The 23,549-nt window shown below is 36.0% G+C and overlaps 4 protein-coding genes across 5 annotated transcripts; 1 reads left to right on the top strand and 3 right to left on the bottom strand.

The window, feature by feature from the left end:
- Window positions 1-711: 711 nt before the first annotated feature.
- LOC112512298 (VAN3-binding protein-like) lies at window positions 712-5,761 on the top strand. The gene is made up of 6 exons (XM_025118176.1): window positions 712-1,041; window positions 1,203-1,325; window positions 3,059-3,491; window positions 4,066-4,281; window positions 5,258-5,365; window positions 5,442-5,761. The coding sequence occupies exons 1-6, from the start codon at window positions 712-714 to the stop codon at window positions 5,654-5,656; spliced, it is 1,425 nt and encodes a 474-aa protein (XP_024973944.1). The 3' UTR covers window positions 5,657-5,761.
- A 1,438-nt stretch (window positions 5,762-7,199) lies between these two features.
- Window positions 7,200-10,656, bottom strand: LOC112512300 (protein LIFEGUARD 2-like). 2 transcript variants are annotated; one of them, XM_025118179.1, is made up of 5 exons: window positions 10,362-10,656; window positions 9,892-10,158; window positions 9,690-9,803; window positions 8,056-8,213; window positions 7,200-7,625 (listed from the first exon to the last, which is right to left on the bottom strand). In XM_025118179.1, the coding sequence occupies exons 2-5, from the start codon at window positions 10,145-10,147 to the stop codon at window positions 7,419-7,421; spliced, it is 735 nt and encodes a 244-aa protein (XP_024973947.1). In that variant the 5' UTR covers window positions 10,148-10,158; window positions 10,362-10,656; the 3' UTR covers window positions 7,200-7,418. The 2 variants fall into 2 exon arrangements, with proteins under 2 accessions (XP_024973947.1, XP_024973946.1); XM_025118178.1 differs by lacking the exon at window positions 10,362-10,656 and having other exon boundaries at window positions 9,892-10,327.
- A 1,613-nt stretch (window positions 10,657-12,269) lies between these two features.
- On the bottom strand, window positions 12,270-13,481 carry LOC112512299 (hevamine-A-like). The gene is made up of 2 exons (XM_025118177.1): window positions 13,003-13,481; window positions 12,270-12,672 (listed from the first exon to the last, which is right to left on the bottom strand). Exons 1-2 carry the CDS (start codon window positions 13,479-13,481, stop codon window positions 12,270-12,272), a joined length of 882 nt encoding a protein of 293 aa, XP_024973945.1.
- Window positions 13,482-21,889: 8,408 nt separating this feature from the next.
- LOC112512501 lies at window positions 21,890-22,808 on the bottom strand. The gene has a single exon (XM_025118497.1). It carries the CDS (start codon window positions 22,608-22,610, stop codon window positions 22,104-22,106), a length of 507 nt encoding a protein of 168 aa, XP_024974265.1. The 5' UTR covers window positions 22,611-22,808; the 3' UTR covers window positions 21,890-22,103.
- Window positions 22,809-23,549: the final 741 nt, after the last annotated feature.

Below are 23,549 nucleotides of genomic sequence, written 5' to 3'. Positions count from 1 at the left end.
AAGAGACTGTTTACCAAGTGTTTATCRAATAAGAGTTTATCAAATGTCATTTGTCTTAACGGATGAATATGACAAGTATCAATAATCTTATGGGTTGTTTGTTTACCTCTTTATAGTTCCATTAAAAGACAATATTTAAATCGTTAAGAGGTGAATCTTGTTTGACAAAAAAAAAAGTTTGTCTCTTAATGATTTTAAAACCCTCTTAATGATTTTGTATCATTGGTCTCCCTTAACCATTCAGCGTCCTAATTTCATTGTAAACAATTACCAAAAAAATATATATTTCATTTTGCATTATATCATGAGTTTCTCTTAATCATTCTGATCACTTAATCATTTGCACCAAACCATTCAGCAACTGCTGAACAACCCCWTACTCAATAAAAGGTATTTTAAAGACCAATAATCTTACCCGATAACTAGAGAAAAGATGTTTAACAATAATCAATTTTAATGGTCGAAAATGCTACCTGATAAAGTAACTATTTTGTAAATCACAATTAAATAGTTAATTTAAAATTTTGTAAAATTTTCTAATAGGAAGAAAAATGTTTTCTTTCAGAAAAGTTCAAATTTTTAGCGGATCCAGAAGTTTTCCGGAATATGGTTGACCCGACCCGAATCACACGAGTGTTCAAACACTAATATCGTCTATAAATAGTAACCTCCCAAAACCAAATGATAACATAACTCCCACTGTACTGAAAAATGGACAGTCTATGGCAGGATCAGRATTCGGGCGGTGGATTTCAGTTGCCGGAGAGTCCAAGGAAGCCGATGGAGTTCTTRTCAAGGTCATGGAGTGATGCTACTCTTCAAGTCTCAAAAACTCTGCATTCTCCGCCGTCACCGTTGATTTCTAAGGCGGGAACAACCGCCACAAATTTCAATGTTCCGCCGGAGAACAACAGTGTTTTCGGCGTCGACGCAGCGGATGAGTCTTCAACGACGACAGCGTCTTCACTTTCCGGCACAACGTTTTCGTTCGCTTCTTCTGCCACTTCACAGCTCGTGCTTGAACGAATTATGTCTCAATCGGTGMGTTTCCGTCTAGAAAAATACGATTCAAGTTCAGGTAGTTTTTTGTTATTCGTAGATCAGATCATTTTCGTGTGCTAACAGAATCACAGATCACGCCATGGAGGTGATGCTATTTAATGTTTTGAATGATTATTTAATTAATGAATTGATTGTGGCAGGATATATCGCCATTAGCGTCAGGGAGGCTTTCACACAGTAGTGGACCATTGAATCCGTCGCACATGGAGGAAATCGATAGTCCACATATCTCACCGTCCGACGAGTACGACGACGTCGTTAAGGTATTACTTCTCCGTTTAAATATCCTGTTWCGTCTCCCTTGCCTTTTGTCCTATTTGATTGCATGTTGGAAACTATGTGCATAATATCATTCCCCAAAGGTTAATTTAGTCCAATGACATTTGTAACTGTTTTCTAAGGTCATATAGGCTGTGTTCTCAGAAACCTATTTTAACAAAAAAAAAGTAAATGGGAGGAAAGTAAAAGAAGATTGTGTTCTCCAAACTCTTTGAGAAAAAGGAAATAAATCTGAATAAAAATAATGATAATTTTGTAGGAGGAACAAGAGAGGAAAAAAATTAGGGTCTGGCTATGATGAGTGAWGAAAATGGAAATYAAAACGAAAATGAYWAGKAATGAAAATAGGAATGAATTTTTATTTTYCTYGRTYTAATCAGGATAGTATTTTGGGTTTTTAGGGGGATGAGCTCATTGGATGAGCTCRTTATATTATAGAAAAMCAAACAATTTCTTTTATTTTCATTACCATTGGTTACTAGTTAATAACTTTGACCAAACACTTTCTTAGAACATTTTTAAAATTAAAAAACTATCCAACCTTTCATTTTAAAGAATATATTTAAAGTGACAACTTTTATTTTATTTCTCTTATGTCCAAGAACATGAAAAATTGTTGTCTTCYTTTCCCTTTCCGTTACTTTCCCCTAATTCGAGACATATGATCTTAAATGACTTTTTAATTAAATCCACGACCTCATGACCAATTAAGGAAAACCARGTTTTATAAAGTCATTAATTTAATTAAATCTCATTTGAAATTATATACTTATGAGGAACAAGACTTTGGCTTAAYGGTATGTGAGTCTTTGGCCTTCTAGGAGGTCAGGGGTTCAAACCTTCTTTTARAAGGTTATGATTCTAATAATTTCAAATTTAATTTTTTTAGAAGGTTATGAGCACCCATTTAAGATTTTTCATTTAAAGGACCCCATTCCATAATRTATATCTTCAATCATTGATATATAACTATTTAGTTAGATCATTTGCTGACAAGTGTTTTTTAAATTCCAGATCAAAACGTCATTGAATCAAATGACCCAATAATAATCTAACTTTAAAGTATATTTTCGTGTTTGATAAAAGTGGACCGTTTTAAACTACATGTCAGATGAATATCATTAATATTAAGAGGTTGTTTCRCAGTTATTGAATGGTTTGGTGCAAAATGATTAAGTAGTCAAAATGATTAAGATGCTCTCATTATATAGTGCAAAATGAAATATAATTGTTCCGTAATTGTTTACAATGAAATTAGAGTGCTAAATGGTTAATAAACAAACTTTTTTTATCAAATGAAATTCACCTCTTAACGATTCAGAAAATGCCTCTTAATGAAATTATTAAGAGGTAAACAAACAGCTCATAATTACAAAGATTAGAACATGATACTTTTAATTGAAAACCACTTTAAAGTTATCTAACCAAAGACTCCATTATATAATTAGGTTTGAATGCTTCTCTTGTTCTAATTTTGAAAAGTAAAATGGAACACAAACAAATTAKTGTTAACTGTTTTGAATCAGAAGGGAAAGAAAAATAAAGTGACACCTCCAACCCCTCTATACCTTTAACTTTATTATCCCTCAAGGGGACAAGGTTTCTTTTTGTTTTTGTGCAGCTTTTCTTTTTTGGTGTAAATTTTTGACCGTCAAACCACTGGTCATTGTCGAATCGTATCGAGAATAATATACTATTTTTTTAATCGGAAATACAGTTTTTGCGCGCCAACAATACGCTGCAACCGTTGTTTGCCAACGGTCGGAGCGGGTACGGGGCGGGTGGGAGTAGCACCACCCCTGCCGGAAAGACGGTGGGACGGTGGTTGAAGGAGAGGAGAGAGAAGAAGAAAGAAGAGACTCGAGCTCATAATGCGCAGTTACACGCGGCGGTTTCGGTTGCTGGAGTGGCGGCAGCGGTGGCGACGATTGCAGCCGCCACGGCGGCAGCATCRGCGTCTAGTAAGGATGAGCAAATGGCGAAGACCAATATGGCGGTGGCCTCGGCCGCCACATTGGTTGCCGCTCAGTGTGTGGAGACTGCGGAAGCGATGGGAGCTGAACGTGAACACCTTGTTGCTGCTGTTAGTTCTGCGGTTAATGTAAAATCGCATGGAGATATATTAACTCTCACTGCGGCTGCGGCAACAGGTGAACCCTAAACCCTYGCATTATTACTTCAAGAGAACTGACTTGCAAATACAACAAAACCGGTCGTATAGAACCCCAAATATGTCCAAATATCATAATTTAACTGATTTATAGGACCAAACAATTACATATCTTATATAAATATGTTACATTAAGTTGTTGCACGTTTTTTTACCGTTCTAAGTCTTCTAGGAATCTATAGATTAACTTTTTAGGTCACTTATGAACGCTACTTTTTACACAAGAGTTGTCTTTATAAGATATTTTTTTCAAATAATGTCATGTAAAAGATCCTAAAGCCGATTTTGTTACACTTTTACTAATGATGTCATATAAAATGCTTTTTTAAAAGCTTGTTACAACAYCCAAAAGTATCCTATAAACATATTGTAACACTTTTACATAAGATGTACAATTGTTTGGTTCTAGGAACTCAAATCCTGTAAACCARTCTATATGATATTTAGACWTATTTAAAGTCCTATAAAACCGCTTTTTTTTTTCCTAGTATGCATTGAGGGTGAAGTTTGAGCTTCGATGATTAACTGTTAAGCGTGTTTTGTTGTTCGTCCAGCTCTACGCGGTGCAGCGACCTTAAAGGCAAGGGCGTTGAAGGAAGTATGGAATATTGCAGCGGTAATACCAGTGGACCGAGGACTTAAAGAAAGCAAAAGCCAAGGAAATAGCAGCGGTTCCTCCGAGCAGCTTCCGATAGAAGAAAATTTTCTCGGTATCTGTAACCAAGAACTCCTAGCCAGGGGAAGCGAGCTTCTCAAACGCACTCGTAATGGTAAGAACCACCAACTTACGCCATGTTTGACAACTAAAAGCTACTTCAAGTAAATTTTGTTTATCACCTACCGGCTAACTTATTAGCCAACTTAGCTTTTCACTTTACAACTAACTTATTATATCCAAGAGATTCAATGTAGAATCAAAAGTCAAAATTACCAAAGAAAATTCCTATTCCTATTCATCTGCAAAAGCTTCTCCATGTTGGTGGTTACCTTTCATAAGATATTGTTTCTCTCACTCATATATATTTAATTTCATGGATTATCATTGGTAGGAATAATAAAAAATAATTTCTCTTTCATAGATAATTATTTTTGAAGAGTTTTCTAAATTTGGAGAATTTAACCATCTCCTACTTTTCTTCACTTTGGAGAAGTTTCGGGAAATCTGTAGGAGCAAAAATACCCAAAATGTCCATTTTGAAGAATCTATTGGAGATACTCTTAGCAAACAACTAGTTTTCAGTTAACAACTAGCTTATGAGTCAACAACTAACTTTTCAGTTAACATACAATAAATAGATTTTCATCTAACAAGCAACTTTCAGCTAATAGCTAGCTTTATAGCCAACAACTACCTTACTGGTTAATAATTAGTTTTTTAGCTAACAACTAACTTCTCAGCCAACATGAGTTTTATAGCTTTTAAAGGTTGTTTGGTTGGTTTTCATTAAGTCATGTATCGATAAAACCGACTGTGTGGATTAATCTGTCCGTATAGATTAGGAAAATTTTTGTTTGGAAAAGTTTTTTCATAGATGGAAGGAGAGAATTTTTTAATTGACGAGAACAGGTTTGGAAAAAAAACTAGACTTTTTATATAAAGCTTCCTCCTAGAAGCTTATTGAATAAGCCGTTTTCTATATTATTAAGCTACTACCAAACAGTCATGTATAGCTGACCGAATAAGCCGCGAGTCCTATTAAGCTGCTAACAAACAGGCCTTAATCGTTGTTGGGAAATGAAATGCAGGTGATCTCCACTGGAAAATCGTGTCTGTTTACATCCATCGAACGGGTCAGGTGATGCTAAAGATGAAGAGCAAACACGTCGGTTCTACCATCACGAAAAAGAAAAAAAGTAAGTGATACATAAAACTAATATCTTGGTTGACGGTGAGAAACAAAAAGTAGTAAACGTTAATGGGTGGTTGCAGACGTGGTGTTGGAGGTGTGCAAGAACATGGCGGCATGGCCAGGGCGGCATCTGTTTGACGGTGGAGAAGAAAGGCGTTATTTTGGGCTGAAGACAATCGGTCGTGGATTGGTGGAGTTCGAGTGCAGGACACAAAGAGAATACGATATGTGGACTCAAGGTGTTTCCAGACTTCTTTCCATGGTAGATGAAAGGAAGCCCACCAAGCAACCATAAATGGAACAGGAACAGGAACAAGTGTGGAGGTAAATTGTAATAAACTTTATAAGCATCTGGTTTTGAATGCTCAAACTTAGCCTCATATTCCTACTTCTTGTGATATATAATGCTAGCTTCAGATATTATATGTTTAGCCGCTTTTAAAACCATACAAACCCAATATATCCCATCTAAAGGTAGGATCCTAAGAGTGGGATGTAAATTAATAGGGATGTTCATGATGCGGTTTGAGGCCAAACCGCTAACCGCACCATATATGCGGTTTAAGCATTTTCTCAAACTGCAAACCGCATCGTATAACCCTCAAATCGCAAACAAAATTACGGTGCAGTTTGTATCTACCGCATTTATGCCTACAATTCAATAATTATAACTTTGAAAAATACAATAATATCAACGATAATGTGCCCTCAGTTCAAATAAATAAAGAGTGATTCCCAAATACAATTTGGCATATAAAAATAGTCTAAGAAGTAACACTAACTTCAAACAAAATTGGACGTGTGAGTTGTTATATGATGTGTCCATGTGTCTACACTTTTCTTTCATCTCCGATACTTAATATATAAAATAAAAACCGCACCATGGATGTTTAAACCGCACTTTGCATTGTGGACGGTTTATGCGGTTTGGAATCTTTGGATGAACAGCCGGACCCAAAAAACTTTTCAAGTGGTGGCACAATTTGACTGTAAATAATATCTAATTTTATATATCTGTTGGTTTGTTCCTTGTCTTTATATAGAAGAGACTCATGTTCGGGTCTGGTCTGGTCTATATATATTTTTAAAAACACAAGGGATATATAAAAAGAACACCAAAATTTAAGCTAAAAAACAATAAATTTGATAACCATGGGACTCGAACCTGAGCATTTACCATCTTCATCATCGAAGTCGTGTGCTAACATTCAGTTTCAAAAACTATATGGTGGCACCCAACAAAGCAATATGATCCCCTTACGACGGAACCATGAAGCGGTGGCACCGTTCGATTTAGGTCCGCCCTTGTCTATGAACACCCCCGGCTTGTGCAAAGTATGCGAAAAGAAAAGATAAAACTTGCTCGAAATTTTTTGCCTCCACCCCAAATGGTAGAGAGATTGTTTTCGTGTGTGGGCATAATACCTTCTCAGCAACAAACAGTAGCGTTTCACTGAGCTCCTAAAAAGTCGAAGACGACCATACTTTCAAGGTCAGCCTATAAATAGGAGGTAAAAATAATGTAACAACCGAGTAGATTTGTGTACTTATAAGCTCAAAATGATAACAGCATAACCAAACAAGCCAAGAGCATCCAACCCACAGATTGAGTCCTGGGGGGTGTTGATGATGTACGCATACCCAACCTCTACTTCAAAGAGTTGTTCTCGTGACCATCCCTAACTGCGGCTAGTTTCCACTAGCAGATGGAGTCCCCCTGGGGGTTGATAATGTACACGTACCTAACCTCTACCTAAAGAGTTGGAACAGTTGTACTTGTGACGACCCGCTGCTAGTGAAAAGTGTGAAAGAGAGAAAACACACATGAGAGAACATAATTACATAACCCTGTCTTTATTTCATTACACATAATTTTGGGTTTTTAACAGCAACAATATTAAACTTAATCTATCTTGTCTCAAAAACAATTTTGTAACAAATAACAATTTGTGATAAATGTTTGCTGCCAAGGATGGAATCTATTCAAAGATGCACCAAACTCTTAAAAATAATTAATACCTATGAGGTATGATACGATGGTGAAGGTGATGATCGTTCTAACTGTCGGCAGCTCTTAAAATGGTAAGCAACGAAATGAAAAGATTGATGATATCGAGGTATAGAGCCACAGCAGCCCAGATATACTCGTCGTAGGTGTATCGTTTGATTAGATTGTCGGTGTCGTAGACAATGTAGCCACAAAAGACGATGGCTGATAAACCCCCGTAAACCATCACTGAAATCTTGCCCAGAGGAAAGAAAATCTGCAAAGAGATCAACAAATGAGTTGGAAACCGAAGCCTGAAATGGGGCAAAATGCATCAAAAAGCAACAAAGTGTAACAAAGAACTTCTTTTCTCGATCAATGAAATATATATTTTCAAAATTTTCTATGTAATGTAACAAAGTTTCAAACTTTCTTATTCTTTTACCCATTTTGACCAATAATCTAATGATCTTGTAACATTTGATGACGTGGATGTCAAGTTTAAGTTTATCGTACACCTTGCTGTAACCCTTTAGTTAAGGGTTATCTATGTCATCAAATGAAACTGGTCAAACTGTGTAGAAAATAGAAAATATTGATCGAAGAAAAAAAATCTTAGTTACACTAAATATGAACTAAACCAAACTTGGCTGCATTTTGCCTCTCGGAAGGGATGAATGAGATCACTTGAGCAGCAAACCACGAACCTGAATGAACGAAAAGACAACAAGCACCATAACCGCACCGAACAAAAAGGGCCCCAAGAAATTGAAGTCGTAACCTCTCTTTGCAGCCCAAAATGTAAACAGAGTGAGACTCACAACCACCGTAGCCGTCAAAATAACTGCTTCCAAAATGACTTTCCCTGCATAAAATCAACCGATTGAGCAACCTGTTCTACAAAATCTGGTGCTGAGTGTTGTTTACACTTCTTACAACCCCTCAGATGATATTTTCTTTATGGCATGTCATCTAACGCCTTATCTTCTAACTACCATGGTCATTGGTTACTTATAAAAACTAATTTGGCAATGTAGCACATGATGTAACCCATTGAAGAACTATAATTCAGAACTTCAAAATTTCCAAATCCAAGCGGGTTAGACCAAGAGAAGTGATCAACCTTGTAACATCCAAAGCCAGCCATACCAAATATTAGACTCAATGTTTAAAAACACGTCTTATAGAGGAGGTATTCAGTCCCTTATAAGACAACCTTTGTTCCCCTACCCAACTGATGTGGGATGTTACAGACCTACTAAAGAATCTAGAGAGGAATATGAACCATGAACCACGTATAGCCTAGTCCTGAAAGAAGAATATGTTCAATGAACCCGACTGCAAGTCCTAAGCTTTAATCGGGAAACAAAATAGAGGAGTACGTGCATAATGAACTACCAGCTCACTGATCATGTCCATGTTTGGCAATAATTGGCATTAGTCCATGTATATATGTGATGAGTTATTTAGAAAAATAACATTGTAATTGATTTCTTTTCAAATGCATGACTTGCAAACAAATTTAAGACAGCCTAAAATAAAGATGCCTCAGAATATGTTAGAAGGTTATAAATATAAAAAAATTGTCTCATAAGATTAATCTACCAAGTAACCCTATATAGGATCCTATCAAGGTGGAGTCTAATAAATGAATCCTTAAAAGAGTATTTCTTCATAAGTCAATGGTTTATTATTGAGATGCTCTCAAAACCATCAATCTTTTGTGAGATCCCACATCGGTCGGGGAGGAGAACAAACTACAAAATTCTCCTTCTAAGGGACTAGATATCTCCTCTATCACAAGCGTTTTAAAACTGTGAGTCTAGGCGTGGATAAAGCGAACGATGTCTGGTACGGTTGGCTGGGATGTTACATTTTTAGCAATTCCCGGATAGATCATAAGCATAGAGATAACTTGAACTCATTTTCATGAAAATCACAGCAATGCGAAACCCTCTAATTTATTCTTTAAAACAAAGGTAGGCAATGCATAACTCTAAGTCCTAACCACTTGGGTTGTGGCATGCACGGGTTAAGGTTTAGGAGATGTAGTGGAAATCTCATATTCCCCGAGTTCGAATCCATGCGACGCCAAATCCCTTGCGGCCATAAAGGTTCATTTGCGATGACTCTAGGCAATTGGTGGTCGGCCGGAGGATTAATCGGTAAGCAAAAACAATTGTAGAACCCTCAGCTCAGCTTTCATTTACCAAATTTGTCCAAATTATCACTCATTTTCTTGCAAACACCGAGTATAATATTTGAAACAACAGTGATTGTGATAATATCTGAAACACAAAGCAGATAAAGTTCTGAACAAATTGTTTGACCATCGACTTACCGCTAGTGAATGCACATGTCAAACCAACTGCGGAAGCAAGAGTGATGGTGAAGATTCCAAGAAGCAAGTAGTTGACGGGATGACGCTGATAATAGTAAGACAACGGGCACAGAGCTGTAAACCACAATAATCATACAAATCATGCAAACAATCACACCGAAAATGCAACAAAAATTCAAAACGAGATTATTTGAGATCATACTGATGAAAGGAGCAATGATCAGAAGAATGTAACAAGCGAATCCAACATTAGTGGTGGTTAAAAAATTGACGATAGGATGATACGAAACGACGATGGCACCGACAACGGCGGTGAGGAGTAATTGTATGGCGACGATTGAGTATATCTTCCGAATAAACGACCACCGTAGCTCCGTCGACTCCAACATCATCGGGTACAGCGGCTCTCCTGACCCCGACTCAACGTCGCTTTTCAGAAACGGTTGTTGATTCCACATCGTAAACAGATCTGATGAAATTTCAGTAGTTTAATCACGAATTGATGCCAAATTGGAGAATTAGGGTTCTGGATTCAGATATGTTCAACGAATTCCGGACTCGAAGAAGAAAAAACGAAATTAAAACGAAACTTCTGGAGGATGAATCGAGGAACATCGGTTAGTCAGCGCGTCGCACGCGCGAGGTTAGAAGCGTGTATGAAAAGTCGAAAACCTTTTAACTTTTCCGACTTCTGTTGCCGGCGATTCTCGAAATGGCCGGTTGATATCTGCCGTTCTCCGGTGGTTTCACTTTACCGATCATCTCTCCATGAAATCTCCTGCATTTTCTTTCAACATTCAGATTTCAGAACAGATTCTTCAATTTTAAGATCGAATAAGAGAATTGGAAACACGAATCATGAAATTTATATGTTCTTATCTCGATTGAAGTTACTATTCTCCTGTTTTTCCCGGCGAATAAGCTCCGATCTACATCAATTTCACCTAGTTGCAGACTGTTTATCGGAATTGCAATAAGATATGTTTTTGAACGTAGACATGGAATCGCTTGAATCATTTTATTTATTTTGGGATTAACCGAGCAAGAGCTTATCAAATCATATTATCTTATCTTATCTTATCTTATCTTATCTGGTGAATATCGCAAGAATTAAGAATTTTATCTGTTAAGAGGGAGACAAAGACCAAAAATTTTATCCGATAAATGAAGGAAACGACTCTTACCACAACTAGCACTTACCGGGTAAATTGTTGCATACGATGTTATTTTTGTTAACTAAAATCTTATCCGATAAGTAAGTGATAATGTTAAATTTTACCAATAAACAATTATCGGATAAATGTTTGGTAGACGCCCAATCTTATTTTTGTTTTTGAGTGTGATATAATAACATCAGGGTGGACTATTGATTTATTGTACCCATCCTTTTATTACTATTAGTTTGTTATATGAAAGTTCTTTCAAAGGTATTCGTGCAATACAATACAACAAGATAAATCTGATTTCGTTTTACTTTTTGTCTCTATCAATGATATAATGTTTTAAATATATATTTGAAGATATCATAAAATTTTGAAAAACAGATACTAATATTAGTATCAAATAAACTATTTAAGTGTTCTTATTTTTTGTATAATATCTTTGCCTGGTACGTAGAAGAGGTATATAGACATTTCTACAGAGAAATACATACTTATTCATACATGTTTATTTATGAGAGCTTGATTTGATTTCAATTGAATATAAACAACAGATAAACACACTTGGGGATCGAATCAACAGTAGAGTGATCAGACGCACGTATCAGAAGCTGTTCAGTTTTGCGCTCTATCCGATTCAACATACCAACAGGGAGTTCTCAAATTTTTAGTGGTTTGAACTTCATGTTATATATCTTTTATGTTGACAATTGAACATGAATGGTAGTTCTTTTGTCCTGCCATTACTGTCTGGATTGAGCTTTAACTGAAACCGAGTGAATAATCCTATATATCATTTTGAATTCTTTTGATCGCATCAATGTTAGGGTAAATTCACTTTGGGATTAGTTGAATGATGAGTTGGAATGTTTAAATGAACTATTTGATTAGTTTTGATGTGATTACATTCGCTTTAATTGATTTAAGTGTGTTTCTATTCATCATTCACAATTTTGTCTATTGTTTATATTCAATTGAGATCAAATCAAGCTCACATATACAAAAGTGTATGAATCAGTAGAGTTGGGTTCCGGTAAGAATGAAAGTTATGGTGAGAAGGGTAAGAAAAGATCTCCATCCTTGGATCGAATCTAATTGAAGAGAAACATTAATGAGATACACCAGATCAATTCCCTTCTAACCTCAATTCATGGGTTGGGTTGAGGTTAAAGGTGATTAAGGGTCCAAATCCCTTTTTACACTTCTCACTTTAACTCCTATTCTCACATCCGAATCAATATGTATTTCTTTGTATGAATGTCTGTGTACCTCTTCTATGCACTAGGCAAATATTATAGTTGCATGAGAAATTATCATAACATTGGAAATTAGATAGCTCAATAATCAAATATTATAATCACATAAGATCATGATACAAGCAGACTTCTACAATCAACACAACACGAATGGACTTCACACCCTACACATGGCTTTTGATGGAAGAACTATATCCAGTCTGATCATCATAGTATTTAGACCACAACATAACACCTCCATACTTTGCAGAACCTTTGATTGCTGGAAGAACTTGAGATGTTAGATCACCAACAGGGATGTATCCACTTCCTGCAGCTGCAGGTGCTGCAGGTAGCCCCAAKAAAATCTTGGTTGCTGGTATGTCAGAAGTCCATTGCTTCCATGAATCTTCAAGATTGGTAACACCTCCAGAGTATTGGCAAGGAGGGTTGTTATAAAACTGAACCCAAACATAGTCGAAAAGGCCCGTTTTAAGTGCAACTCCAATATATGCATCTGGGAAGGGACACTGGGGTGCTGCYGTCAAGTATACCTTCTTACCTTGATTGCTATATCCAGAAAGGTACCTAGCAAGATCACCAGAGGGTCATTGGCCAAGCAGTATCCGGATTACGGGTAGAGCACACAGTTTTTGAGGATGTCAAGAGTTCAAATCTCACACCAAAGGTGAGGACTGAGAAGTGTGTGTGAGTATGTCGTATATATACGTTTTGGTTTGTTGGAAATTGCTATTTGTCGTATATAAAATTATATACTTCAAAAGAATGATACCTCACGAGATCACAAAAGAGTCTTTGGCTGGATTATCACTAGAGCCTAGCCTCCCAAGAGGTCAAGGATTCAAAGTGTGGGTACTATTTGTCGGATATAAATATTATATACTTTAAAAAAGGTACCTGGCAAGATCATCCCAATGTTGCGTAGTTCCTCCTTCGATATCAAAGTCAATTCCATCCAACACGGCGTCGCCAAGAGGACGAGTGGTTGATTTCCCACCTAAGAAGTTATTCCAAAGGTAAGTAGCAACTTGTTTAGCATCTGCAGCAGAAGTGAGGTAATAGCTTCCAGCTGCTCCTCCAATTGTGAGCATCACCTTGATTCCTTTAGCTTGACATGATTCGATATCCGATGTTAAATTGGTGCACCCATTGCTGTACGGATCACAATGACCAGCAAGATTTATCATGGGTGTTTGACCGTTACCAAATGTTGCAAGAAACGCTAGGTTGACATAATCGTAGTTCCCAGTTGAGCACGTCTCTGCCAATGTGCCCTCACCGCCGTTTTGACCCCAGTAAATAGCAATGCCGCCGGCATTAGTACCCACCATTAGTAAGAGTACTATCACGGAGAATAATGCTAATTGGGATGCCATCTTTTAGCGGTACCGTCGTTGTCTTAATGGAACTTTAGATATATTTGGTGTTTTCAAGTGTGTGAGAACTTCCCTTTATATAGTAAGAGGTAGATTCTCCATGGATGCTTTCGTTTTCAAGCTCTCAGGGAGAGGTGCGGATTAGAGGCTACGCCGTTGAATCCTATTTCGGCTATCAAAGGACCGGTTGAAATCGAAGAGCATACTTTATACAAGGTTTGTCATCTGTTTTGTCATTTCTTTGTTATCCTTAGAAAAAAATTTACAACCAAACAAATTTGTCCTTGTGCTATTGTTTTTGGTGTATGTTCTTATGAGTTAGTTCCAAATAAGCAGCTCTTCAGAATTCTACATTAAATCCAATATGAGGTTCACATATCTCTCATGTAAATTTGGACTAGATGGTAGATAGTACTGTATCCTAAATGTAGTTTATTTTGGATTTATTTTAAATGGTTTCTTGACGATATAACTGCTACTCTGTACTTATATGAAACTATTGAACAAAAGTCTTGGATTTGAATGCAGTTTTTAGAACCCCAAAAAAACTTGTTGTTCTTTTATATCAATTTGGGCATGTGTATTCGTTAGACAATTACAGCTCTGACCACTTCTGATCTTTCTAGAGGCATGTTTGGGACTGCTATGAAACCAAGGATACTGATATCTTGACAGCATGACAATCTAGTCTTTGTTTCAAGTATATTTAGAGAAATATTGTCTCTAAAGCCTCAATTCTATTTATAAATTCATTATTTAAGCCGCCGATTATATCTTCCAAATCGTCTACACTAACAATTCATCCTTCTCCCCTCAAAGGAGTTTCCACCGCATGTCCAGAGTTGAGCCATGGGGATTTGATGGGGAACTTCTAGACACCTACAACCTTAGAACCAACGCTGACTAGTGGTGTTCATAAACTCTCGGTCTAAAGAGAGAAATTGTGGGGAAAACATAAATATTCAAGGTTTGATCTTCAATGTTAGATTTATGGTGAAATTATATTGTTATGGAAATAACGTTATGTTTGATAAACTAACTGATAGCTGATAAAATAATTGATGGTTGATAAGCTAGACGTTGACCGACAAAGCCTACTAATAGCTGATGAACAAATTATGTTTGACAAAAACTAGCTTATATAGTTTTTGTCCAACCGTGTTTTTTTATGTCATGTCAGACATGATACTTTCTTTTGTCTCGTCCTATCTCATATGGTTTGTGCACCAAATGCACCTTAAAAATATCAAACTCATCCCTATTTAAAGTAGTTGTTGGACATTATTATTTTGATGCAAGTATCATATATATGTAAATTCAATTGGGGGTAGATATCAATAAATTCTTTATTCTTTGTATGCTATTTGATAAAATTTTTAATGTTTTTTAAGTATGTAGTATTTATATACGACGAATAAAACAAATAAATTCGCATGCCCTTCTCACCTTTGGTAAGATTTGAACCTCTGACTTGCTAGAAAACCAAAGATTCACATACCGCTAGGTCAAAGGCCCCCTTTGTTTTTTTATGTTATTAGATGAACTATTTGTTTTAACAACATAAATCAAACTAGAAGCTGGTTTAGATTACCTAGGTTTTGTGAGATTTGAACTTCTGACCTGCTAAAGGCCAAAGGCTCACATACCTTTAGATCAAGGATCCTTTGTTTTTTTAACGTTATTAGATGAAATATTTGTTTTAACAACATAAATCAAACTAGAAGTTGGTTTAGGTTACATAGGTTGTCTTTCAGCTTTGCATGTTAAAAGAATATGGTTTATATTGAAAATTCAAGTTGTAGGGTTATGAATCTATATAATCTTGTCTTTAATCATTTTCGTATCTGTTTTGTTGATTTGAAATGTGAAGGTGACACATTGTTGTGATTTGAGACCTTACGAATGCTATGTTGTTTATGTAACAAGTAAAACAGCATACCAACATTCTTCACATTGTTAATATGTTGATTATTAATTTTTTACAAAAAATGAATGATTAAGCAGATATTATGAAAATGTAAATGCAATGATTGTTTTTCATTTCTCATAATGATTCCATTGTTTTGCAAAGTTTGTAGCTTTATTTTCTTTGTATTTTGGCAATTAGAGATTGGCGTTTGAACGGAACCAATATAGACCGATCAACGACGTCATTAATCCAGACCAAATCACAGTCAGTTTAATGAACAAAGAATGTATTTTTGAACTGATAAAGCTTTGATTAGTTCAGACCAGATAAAAACTTACCCAATTTGCTATTTTTGTATATAAATCCGTTAATTTCTTCTATTTTTTTAACAGATCATATAAAGCCTCGGCAAATTAACCAGACCGATTCTGAACGAGTCTAAACCGCCCAAGTTCGGTCTTTATCTTTCATGATCCCAAACCAATCGAAACTTTTCTCAGACCACATTGACCAGAATTTGGCCAAACCAATTTTTTCCCAATCCGATCCATGGACAACTCTACTTGAAACAAAGCAAAAAATGTGATGTTTTGTAAATTAATGGCCAAAAAATACTTATTATCCAAAATCATATCCATCGGACAACATGTAAACCATTCAAAAGTAAGTAATAACCCAAATAAAATTAGGTACCATTTCATTATATTTATCAAATAAAACTTTATCTTTTGTTCTTTCATATCTAATATTTTGACCATAAAAATAAGAACACCAAAATCCTATAATTACAACCTTTATCGTAAAAATATTTAGGTATACAATCTTAAATGAGATTTTATCTAAATCCAATAAATATAAAGACGTTTTTTTATTAAACTAAAAAATTATGAGTTTAATTAGAATGTCATCTAAATATATACATATAGATAAAGAGATAGGGGTTGAAATGAGAATAATAACCGAATAAAAAAACACAGAAACAGTAAAACCAAGTGTACTTCACACTAACGATCAATGCAAACGGAGCGCCGGAGACATAGGTCGCTCATGAACATGTCATTTTAATGTAAAATCACGTGAGACTAGTTTGTTTTCATGAGACCCGTAAGACCATTTTTTTTGCATTTGAAAACTTCACAACAAAACATTTTGACACACATGCATGAAAACCCAAAAGTGTATATATTTATTTGAGCTCATTCATGATAAGAAGTAGATGCAGAAAAGTACATTGGCTCACGGACCCAAAATTCATTTGGACCACCATTACCATTACCATTACCATCACCATTACCATTACCAAAAACAACAATCATCTCAAACCAATAAAACTTCCCAACTAACTTTGCAACTCTATCTAAGACGATGATCACATTTTTTATGTTAAAATTTGATATTTTAAAGATTTTAACATTTTTTTTTAGAAATTTTAGTTTTAGATATTCTTTTTAGAAAAATTATAATATAACCATTAAAGATGCTCCACCATCCAAATCATTCATCCCATGTATATTTTTTGATGGACCACACCTCAACTCATCCTATAGCCTTTAAAGATAACTGTTAGAAAAATCCTCAATTACCCTCAGTGGACTAGATTAGACATAGCCGAATACATATTTTTTGGCGGTCCCAAACCGGTCTCGGGATGGGTCCTAAGTCGGTCTCGGTCCTCCGCCAGTCCCGGGCCGGACTGGGCCCATTTTGCCATCTCTGGAGTCACTAGACTGAAGTGGTGAGCTGTGGAAGGAGCCCAAAAGCCTAGCCTGGTCCCATGAAATTGGGTCCATCATAAACCAATCCAAGATGCAAAAGACTATTGTCTATTGGATGTTTAAATGAATATAGATTTAGACAAGTCTTGATAAATATTCGTTATTATCTTTTCTTTGTATTCTGTAATCTTTTTGTAAACTTGAGGCCTAATAACACACAATTCCCCGATCTGATAAAGACACAAGCACAAAATGATTATCAAGTTAGGTTCACGAGCAATTGCGAATCGAAAATAGAGAAACATGATCACGTGTGGGAAGGACAGGAAAAAACGAGTCACTAGCATTAGACGTATAATTCTTCACGGTGCCCTGAACATAACAGCAAAAAGAATTCCATTGTGGTCTTGGGAGACTCGAACCAGTGACCTATGGACAGTAGTCCCAACATGGTCCCATGAGATTGGGATTTGGGCCCATTAGAAACCCATTCAAAACTCGAGAAATGTAGCAAAAACACCATCACATGTTGGAAAGACACAATAGAAAGGGTTACTGGTAATAGATTCCGAAATATTCATTGGGCCCTAAAGATAACTTAAAAATCATCATTGGTCCTGAGGTGACTCAAACCAAGGGCATGGTCCCATGAAATTGGCCCATCAGAAATCAATTCAAAATACAAGACACGAGCACAAGAACAGAACGATGATCAAGTTAGGTTCAAAAGCAACTGAGAATCCGAAAGTAGAAAAAACATGATCACATGTAGAAAAGACATAAAAGAACGGGCCACAGGTAATAGATTCTGAAATACTCGAATTACTTGATTTGAAATAAAGATAAAACACCACCAAAACGAGACCGAAGAAGTTGAGCATTCGCCCTTGCAACGCAAAAGACCGGAAATTGAGGTATAACTTTAGCAAACAGGAAGATGCAAAGAAAAAACTATATGATCCATTGAAATCCTGGCAAAAAGTTGACACATACCCAACACAAAAAACAAACCAAAAAGAATGGCAATAAGCATTGACCAAGAGAATCATTTGGCCCACAATTTTAAACTTTCAAGTACTGGTATTTAGGCTAGCTGATAAACCAGTTATTAGAGAATCTCCAACAGATTCTCTAAAATAAACTGAGATTTCACTCTCTATTTTGTTCGAGCAAATTCTCTATATTGTTCTCTAAAATAGAAAAACAAGAGAAAACTCCAAGTTAAGAGAATTCTCTAAACTTCAATGTGAGTAGAGAGAAAAAATTTATTAATTCCCACCAATGAGATTAAATTATCTATTATTTTATACAAAGTTTTTTAAGAAGGATAATGGGAGATACAATAATAAAATATTTTAAAAATATAATTAATGTTGAAATCTCGAAAATAGAGAATCTGTATGAGTTAAATGTTATTTTTTTAAAGATTTGAAGGATGGGGTTTTTGTTTATTTATATAAAAATACAAAGAGGATAATTGGAAAAAAGTGAAGGAAAAAAACTCATGGGAGTGAAGAAGCTTTTCAAGAAGCCAATTTATAAGCTGGTTTTTGGCTTATCAAACAGAGCTTTTTCAATAAGCTAGCTTATAATATGACCATAAGAAGCTAGTTTAGGAAGCTAGTTACTGCTAATCTAAATTCATGTACTTCAGTTCAGGTCAGATTGAGTTGATTTCTATAGGTGGTAGCAAACAATTAAGTACGAAGGGAATCCCTTTTTTGGTTCTAAAAGTAGTTAAGGTGGAAGCAATTTATGAAGGTAAGAAAGAGTACCGAGAAACTAACCAAAAAGGAACGAACCCATACCTCCATGTGCACACTTGCTAAGAGCATAAAAGCTGGGAAGTTGTCGTAAGCAATACCAGAAATGATCTAATTACGGGTATCTTGGAAAGTGGCGAGCGGAGGGAAGAGAGACTGTCCTACATCAATAATCAGATAAGTTTGAACAAGAAACATATATTGTTCTAGAATTTAAAGTAACAAATGAGTCTATGATGTTCTTCCGTTAAATTTATGATATACTACCATCTATGTAATGAGTACATGAGAAGCATAACCAACCGGGTCGTTCCAATCCTTTTAGAGACCTTGTAAAACCTGTGTCAAGACTATAGGTTGACATAACTGGTAATAAATAAAACAAAATATAAAATTTCATACCATATATCGTATTAGAAGTCTTACAAATTAATACAAGAAAAATGTCTTTAAATGACCAAGTAACATATAAATTCACTTGAATAGGATCATTTGTCCAACATTTTTCAAAATCCGGATTTGGGAATCGTCAAATCAACTAAAAGAGTAAAAGCTTAAAATACTATAATTGGGCTAAAACATGTATAATTGGGTTAAAGGTTAAAACATATATATATGGGTAAAAGTTAGAACTTAGAACACATATAACTGGGCCCCAAAAACTTAGGGGGGGCCTGATACATATCTCACATTGGAACACCCTCAAGCACAAACCCTATTTGAACGACACAATCACAAGAAAATTAGAAGCTTGGATTCACACAGCCTATACAAAAAACAAAAGACAAAAGACAATTACCATCTTAAATCAAACTATAGCAAACTTTAGAATCATCTCTCCATCTCATGCATGGTACTGGAGAGGACTGGACTGGACAAGTGAGGGTGAGGTAGACAGATGAAAGAAGTTTGGAAGGTTTTAGGGTTTTAATTTAACATAGGTGGTTTAGTAATTTACCAATCTTGTCCTATCTTCCTTGTTTTTGTTCCACCTATTTTGGTGGGACAGGAAAAAAAAAATGCTTTTTTGTCCAGCCAGATGACCAGTCCTATCGTCTAATGTCGCACCAAATGTGGGATAACAAGTTTTTGTTTTGTTATGTCCTGTCCATCCAGGATACCATATGCACCCTATGTGATTAGGCCCCAGGCTACTGTCTTAAGATAATAGATGATTGGTATAAATATTCTCTCATGGTGAAGAAAAAAACTTAGGTCCTAATTTTTTTCACATTAGTGATTAAACCCATAAGTAACAGCAACAACAATTTTCTTCTTGCTTAAAGTAGAAAAAATGTCATGGAGCAATTGCATTGTACTTCAAATAGAGGTTATCTAGAGGGAGGCATGCAACAAACATTGAAGGAATAAATACTTCAGCTACTTTTATGAATAGCAATTGCATGCTTGCAGGATCACCAAAGGGCAGAAGCGCCAGTAGCAGTGACATGCTAACATCCAACAGGCTTAAAAACAAGGATAAGTTGGAAGTATTGGCAAAAAACTATAACAGGTGGGACAAACACAAATGCAGCAGGCACAGGGGTAGAAGCACCAGATAAAAACGTGTGTTGAAGGTTTGGACAGACTCTAATTAGAGGTGTGACTAACAAACATGTTATAAGTTTGTCTGAATCACCTTAATTAGGCATATGGGCAAGTTGTACTTGCGTAAATGATGCCACTCTTTTATACAATTTAACAGTTCAACAAATGATACTATTCTTTTATACCATTTAACAGTTCAACATTCAGTTCGTCTTAAATGGAAGGGGAATCAAGATGTGATCATGGTCTCATTCACTTGAGGTGATGAATGGAGGCAAGTATGTTTTGCTTCTCTTTTAAGTACTGCTAAAAGCATTATGTTAGACATACTTAGGAGATCTATAAGTCAAGGGTGCTTTCGATATTTTGTTGACAAAACTGCTAAGTCGGTGGAGAGGTTAGGCTAGCAATATATAGAAAGGGAATGGTTAGAAGAAGGGAATCGAATAATATTGCTGTTTCACATCCATAAGGAGTGAAGGGGAAAGGCCAGGCTCGTGAATATCTGGAAGTGTCATTTGTGTGTGAATTTTGGAGTCTAAGCATTCGATTAGTAAGCATTTGCTTTATTACTGACGTAAACTGACTTGCATCACATTAACTTGTTAGACACTCGGACCAGGGGGGGATTAGGCTACATGACATTCTCCCGTTTAAGTAAAGATATGTAATCAGGATCAAGTTTTTTTATACCTAATACTGGAAAAACCTAACAAGTTCCGCTATAACATTCCTGAAAGCATAGTAGACAGGAGGTACTACTGTAAACAATAGTACAATACCCAATAACATTGACATCTCATTGCAGCCTAAAATTTTCATAATCTGAAGAAAGGCATTCACTCATACAAGACAAGCCTTACTCATACAAATTTATTCATCAAGTGTGTAGTCAGTTTCTTTTCAGGGGAATTGCAGGTTCATACGCAAGAGAATGCCATTAAATTTACGCTGTTATGGATATTAAGTGGTTATGATTAAATGGCCTAGAAAGATATGATGTAATAAAGGATGATCAAGTTAAGAGGGTGGGAGGGGGTATTACTACACAAACTTGCTTTAACATGTATGAAAAATAAATGAGGATGTAATCTATTGATACCCCCACTGGGTGATAATTGAAGGCGATAACCGACTTCAATAAATTGCATACAAGTAAAAACATAAAAGAATGCTGGTGCAAATGACCACTTAGATTTAAATTCATCAGGTTGAGTGGTTTTGCTCTCTAGTCCCCAGGATTCAAACCCTCTACCTCTACAAGGTAGAAGTCAGACCAAAATGGCAGTTCCTTTAACGACGAAATATGGTATATTCAATGATGATAAACACTTCTGCAACTTGATTCAGACAGTTAGCATGATAAAGCTCCTGGTTAAGATACCATTGTTGTAGTTCCACTGACAATGAACTATGATTGAATCAGTTATCATAGTAATGACATTGTTTGTCACTCGATTCAAACAATTAGCATGATAAAGCTCATAGTTAGGAGCTCATAAATCAAATAATCAAGATAGAAATATTTGAAGAAAATCTAAAAAAACTGAAGGTCTGAAACCAGCTATCATCATCAACATCAAAAACGCTTAGCACATGTTCATTGAGGAAGATGATCATCAACCTAAAACAACATTCGATTGAACTTAATAGAAATAGCAACTTCCAACAACATAACATATTGATATTACTGTACCAGAACAAGCCGTCCAGTTCCGTTACCTTCACCCCAAATTTCTTCCTGATTTCTCTCCAGATTAACGTCTTTCGGTACAGTAACCACAAGCTCTCCATCACTAAATGCCGCCGTAGCAAGCTCGGGCTGCGTAGACTCCGGAAGCCTAAACCGCCACAAATCTACCTCCAACTCGTTTACATCACCACCACAATCACCAACACCACGTGTCCCTCTCACAACAACTTTCGTCACGCCAGGATAGATCTCAATAGTATGAGCTGCGATGTCGGTTCCGATATCGTCGTCCGTATCAACAATGAATATCAACGAATCAGACGTTTCCTCGATCGAAACGTCGGCGTCGGCGTAAAACGGAAGCTCAAGTACTTTGGCAAAGATGTGCGGAAGTCGCCGGAGCTTCTTTTGACGGCAGATAGTAGCAGCGGCGTTGGACTGTGAACCAAAATCGTACCGGACGGTGATGTTCCGCTTATTTGGCGCAGGATGAACCTTCATAGTTGTTGGAATCAGAGAAAAACAGGAAACCCTAGCTACGGAGACAGATTTTGCGTTACAGATCCCAAAAAATGGATCAGAAGAGAAGATGAGTGATGGTGAGCTATACGTATAGATATGGTGTATGTATATATTGATGAAAGTGAGAGTGGAGGTGGAAATTATGAGTGAAATTCCATGAAATTAGATTGCAGAAGGTAAAACAGTCGACACTACCCTATCAATGACCCCGGTAAAGACGCGTTATTTCTCATTCCAACTGCTTGGGGTCTTCATATTTTACAATATTATTCATAATTGCAAGTGCAATGCTACATTTATTTTACAAGCATGTTTTCGGGTATATATGATACATGATTTTTACACTTGAAACTTTACAGYAATACTGTAAAGAATTTTTTTTTTACATTCACAATATTTTGTTGTGAAGTTTCAAGTGTAAAATCATATCTTACGAAAACAGTTTTGTCTCACATGAACCCAACCCAAATAAGTAATCCGCCAAAGTCAAATCTTTATTATTCACTTCATAAGGAGAATTTGGTTTTTTGGCATGGCTAAAAAGTGAAAGGACTTTGATGGATCAGTTATTTATTAGTTTATTTAAGCGATGAAAAAAACTGGATAACAGTATAATAAATGAAGAAACTTGTACTGGAGTCTCGTTGGTATTATCATATTTGTAAGTCAAACAAATTTCTCAGATTTATTTTTGCCAAATTCAAGTATATGTACAATGGACTCTAAGAGCATCTCCAACAGCTATACTATTTTGAAAAACTTGGAGATATGAGGAAAAAAGTTTGTTGCAACAGCTATGCTAAATTCTCATCTAAAATAGAGAAACGAGAGAGAGAGAACCGAGAAAAATCTGTAAATTTGAAAAAAGAGAGAATGTATGGCATACTGATTGGAGATGCTCTAAGCAAACTGACGTTT

Source organism: Cynara cardunculus, assembly GCF_001531365.2.
Source record: "Cynara cardunculus var. scolymus isolate 2C chromosome LG 5, CcrdV1, whole genome shotgun sequence".
In the NCBI taxonomy this organism is placed as follows: domain Eukaryota; kingdom Viridiplantae; phylum Streptophyta; class Magnoliopsida; order Asterales; family Asteraceae; genus Cynara; species Cynara cardunculus.
This window is presented reverse-complemented; position numbering and strand designations above follow the sequence as displayed.